Source organism: Lactuca serriola, chromosome 5 (genome assembly GCF_051521515.1).
Source record: "Lactuca serriola cultivar US96UC23 chromosome 5, Lser_US96UC23_V15, whole genome shotgun sequence".
Classification (NCBI taxonomy): domain Eukaryota; kingdom Viridiplantae; phylum Streptophyta; class Magnoliopsida; order Asterales; family Asteraceae; genus Lactuca; species Lactuca serriola.
In genome coordinates, this window is record NC_136412.1 from 64,614,176 (window position 1) to 64,618,632 (window position 4,457).

Consider the following 4,457-nt stretch of genomic DNA (forward strand, 5'->3'; position numbering starts at 1 on the left):
ATGAACCGTATGACCAACTAGCAACTTGGGTCCAAATAGAAATAACGAAATGACAATCTTTTAAAAAAGGATCGCAACAAGGACATATAAGAGAATCAACATCCATGCTCATTTTTTATAAATTATACTTATCTTGTAGGAATTATGGTTAAGTGAAGTCTCCAAGCCAATATTTTCGCTTTAATAAGTACTAAAGTGTTCCATTTTATCTTCCACCAACAACATACCACTATCAAATAGATATAGCTCAAAGTTAATTTAACAAGTTTTAAACTATCAAAACCAAATAATAACATAACAAAAACTTTGATAAGTGATTACGCCTTATATAAATAATTCTATGTAATCATGGTTTGCATGTACAACACATGATTTTGGCATTAGGTCATGATTGGTCTATGTTGCTTAAAAGCATCCATATATACCACGGTCGACATGGTCAATGTCATCCGTTTCACCCAATCACAAATGGCCGCGTCAGCAAAACAACAGACACTAGTCAAATCACAACTCCACCTGTTTCACTGCTCTCCGTTGCTTGTACTCCCATCTTTTCTCTCTCACGCAATTCGTCGAACATATCCTGCTCATTCTCGATCTCGGAAGTACAATTCTTATTTTTATGTAGTGCACCAAAGACAGACAACTAGAGAGAGGATCAATGAGTTTCAGGGATGAGAATGAAGATGGGAAGGATCTCCGAAAACCCTTTCTTCATACCGGAAGTTGGTATCGTATGGGTTCCCGACAGTCCAGTATGATGACGTCTTCTCAGATGATCAGAGACCGCTCTGTTTCTGTGCTCGCTTGTGTCCTCATCGTTGCCTTAGGCCCCATCCAGTTCGGTTTCACAGTAAGGAATAACCGTAAAACCCCATGATTTGAATTTTCGACATGAAACTATCTCTATGAACGCAAATTTATATAGATTTGTTGCAACTTTAGTAGCAACTACTTTTCATAAAGGTAGCAACACTTTAACTTTTATTGACAAGTACAAGATCCGTATCAATTTTGAAGTTGATGGAGTAACTCCGACGTCTAAAGTTAAAATTTAGCTCAAAGTGTAGGGAGTAATGAAAACGATAATGTTTTTGGATCCTTGCAGGGTGGCTATTCTTCACCTACGCAATCGGAAATCAGTCGAGATCTTAAACTTACCGTCTCTGAGGTTTGCTTGCTGATGATCCCTTTTCGTTCCATGAAATTGGAGTTTTCGCAGTTTCACTTACCTGTAATGAATGTTGATCTGATCTAAAGCATTGCGTTTCAGTTTTCATTGTTTGGATCTTTATCGAATGTGGGCGCCATGGTTGGTGCAGTAGCTAGTGGTCAAATTGCAGAGTATATTGGCCGAAAAGGAGTATGCTCTTTTCTCCTTTCCCCTGATTTTGTATCTTAAATACTAAAAATGACACTCTTGATTCCTTCTGTTGCAGTCGTTGATGATTGCAGCTATCCCAAACATACTTGGCTGGCTTGCTATATCATTTGCCCAAGTTAGCTTCTAATAATTTCAATTTCTCCATTTTTCACCTTCTCAAAAGACTCAAATTGTCTGTGTTCTTGTTAGGATTCATCGTTTCTTTACATGGGAAGGTTACTCGAAGGATTTGGTGTTGGGATTATATCATATACAGTAAATCACTTCTTCTCAATTTCATTCTAGAAACAAACTTTATACAAAAACTACTCTAATAGAAGATTCTTTGAATGGGTTACAAAGGTTCCTGTATATATAGCTGAAATAGCACCTCAAAACATGAGAGGGGGATTAGGTTCTGTCAACCAGGTAAACACTATCTAGAATTGTGAATTTGTAGCTTTATAATTCAATCATATGATAAAATTACTTTCCATTTTTCTTTTGTAGCTATCTGTGACAATTGGAATTATGCTTGCTTATTTGTTGGGACTTTTTGTTCATTGGAGAGTACTTGCAATTTTGGGTAATAGTTTTGTGACATTCATTAAATAAAGTTATAACCAAAATAACAATTTTCATATTTTATTTTGTAGGAACATTACCTTGCTTAATTTTGATACCTGGCCTCTTTTTCATCCCTGAATCTCCTAGGTGGTTGGTAAGCTTACTGAAGTGTTCAGTATTAGTTGAATTTTAATAATATAATAATAATTAGTAATTATGAGGTCTCCATTGTTTCAGGCAAAAATGGGAATGACAGATGATTTTGAAGCTTCTTTACAAGTTCTTCGTGGTTTTGATACTGATATTACCCAAGAAGTGAATGAAATTAAGGTACATACATTCACACATGCATACATACATACATACATACATACATATATATACATATAACATATTTGATATATGTGTATTTTGGTTTTGAAGAGGTCTGTGGCATCATCAAACAGAAGAGCTGCAATTCGTTTTTCAGACCTCAAACAAAGAAGATATTGGTTTCCTTTAATGGTATGTAGTTTTTATTTTCAATATAATGTTATATGAGATTATGGAAAACTGAAATCCTTATTATATATTCTGCAGATAGTATTTGGCTTACTTGTTCTCCAACAGCTAACTGGAACCAATGGCGTTCTCTTCTATTCCAGTACCATATTCGAATCTGCAGGTAAAATTATGTATTAAGTCCACTAAGTGAAATAAATAAATAAATAAATAAATAAATAAATAAACAGCATCTTACTTTTTTAAATGAAACAGGAATATCTAATAGTAATGTTGCGACATTCGGCCTGGGAGCTATTCAAGTAAGTGGCAACAACTAGTAATATTATGTTATTTTATAATTGTTACTTTATTTTATTTTATTCTCATTAAGTTGTAACCAAGAAGATTGCATAATTCAGGTGATTGCAACTGGGGTTTCGACGTGGTTGGTTGACAAAACTGGCCGCAGGATTTTGCTTATTGTAAGGATAAATAATTAAATATATATATTCTATGATTTAATTTTTTTTTTTTTTTAACTTACTTAAAAATAAAAAAAACCCAATTTTATATAGGTCTCTTCTTCTACAATGACTCTGAGTCTCATAGTCGTTGCAGCATCATTCTTCATTAAGGTAATCATGTATTTCTTATGTATGAGTATCCTTTTAACTCAAAAAAAAAAAAAAAAAATGGATTTTCCTTATGTATGAATATCCTTTTAACTAATAATCAAAAGCAATATTTTAGGGTTTTGCAGATGATGGTTCCACCACGTATACTGTAATGGGCATTTTATCATTGATTGGAGTTGTGGTACGTTTTTTTATTTTACTTTATTTGATATTGATATAGTAGTGTAACGATTTTTAATCTTTTTTTTTTGGGGGAAAGTTTCTTTGCCAATTAAATTAAATAAATTTGTAGGGCATGATCATTGGTTTTTCTCTTGGAATGGGGCCGATTCCATGGATTATTATGTCGGAGGTAATTAAAGTTATTTATTATTACTATTATTATTATTATTATTATTTTTTATGATTAATGTGATTGTTGTTTTTGTGAGATAACATTATAGATTCTAGCGGTGAATATAAAAGGACTTGCGGGTAGTGTAGCAACATTAGCCAATTGGTTTATCTGTTGGGTCGTTACATTGACGGCACCTTTGCTTTTAGCTTGGAGTAGTGGAGGTTTCATTCTCCTTTCTTTCTTTCTCATTTTACACTACACACACCACATGACAGTTTTTACTGTGTTTGGCATGCATTAGACCGATAAAAATGAAATTGCGATACAAAAATTACAGTCTTTTGACGTTTCATACCAGACATAGTACAACCTATTTTGTTGTTTTGTTTGGTCTGTGAAAATGGAGTGTAATGTAATGTGTGAATATTGGGTTGTGACAGGAACGTTTACTCTGTATATGGTTACGAGTGGTATAACGGTTGTATTTGTGGCCCTTTTGGTACCGGAGACCAAGGGGAAAACATTGGAAGAGATTCAGTCTTCGTTTAGATGATCCTAATTCAAACTTGGAGGAGGTTATAATTACTTATCTATTTTATAATTTTGTAATTTATTTTATATCAAGCTCAAATATCATTGTTGTATTCATATTGTATGCACTATGCAGAAGCAAATAAATAATATCCATCCACCCCAATTTTTACACGGAGTTGCTAATTCAAGCATTCGATCACCAAATAAAAATTTTCAAACCTTCGCTAGTCATTGACAAATTTTGTTGTATCGGATTTAGAACTCGGTAAACACAAAATTCATTAAAAATTATGAGTTTTTAATGACTCAACACATAAAGTTACTAAAACTGCATTGGGTAGGAGGAAGCTAATGTTTATTTATCTAAGAGTGTTCAACAAACTAGTTGAAAGCTTTTAAAAATATAAGAGGATGTAAAATGCTAAAAGATAAAAGTTCTAAGACTAACTCTAACCATCCAACATATTGTTGGCCAAAAATATTCCAACGGCAAATTTAGAACAATTTTTGTGTTGACTTCTTTTTAACATTAAATATA

General features: G+C 33.0%; 1 protein-coding gene across 1 annotated transcript; it reads left to right on the plus strand.

The window, feature by feature from the left end:
- Nucleotides 1–517: 517 nt before the first annotated feature.
- Nucleotides 518–4,090, plus strand: LOC145052560 (Major facilitator superfamily protein). Its single transcript, XM_079000386.1, has 18 exons — nucleotides 518–853; nucleotides 1,109–1,171; nucleotides 1,274–1,363; nucleotides 1,440–1,499; nucleotides 1,574–1,639; nucleotides 1,727–1,792; nucleotides 1,874–1,949; nucleotides 2,020–2,084; nucleotides 2,168–2,260; nucleotides 2,354–2,434; nucleotides 2,510–2,594; nucleotides 2,687–2,733; nucleotides 2,833–2,895; nucleotides 2,989–3,048; nucleotides 3,164–3,229; nucleotides 3,341–3,400; nucleotides 3,492–3,606; nucleotides 3,826–4,090. The coding sequence occupies exons 1-18, from the start codon at nucleotides 662–664 to the stop codon at nucleotides 3,936–3,938; spliced, it is 1,461 nt and encodes a 486-aa protein (XP_078856512.1). The 5' UTR covers nucleotides 518–661; the 3' UTR covers nucleotides 3,939–4,090.
- The last annotated feature ends 367 nt before the right edge of the window (nucleotides 4,091–4,457 follow it).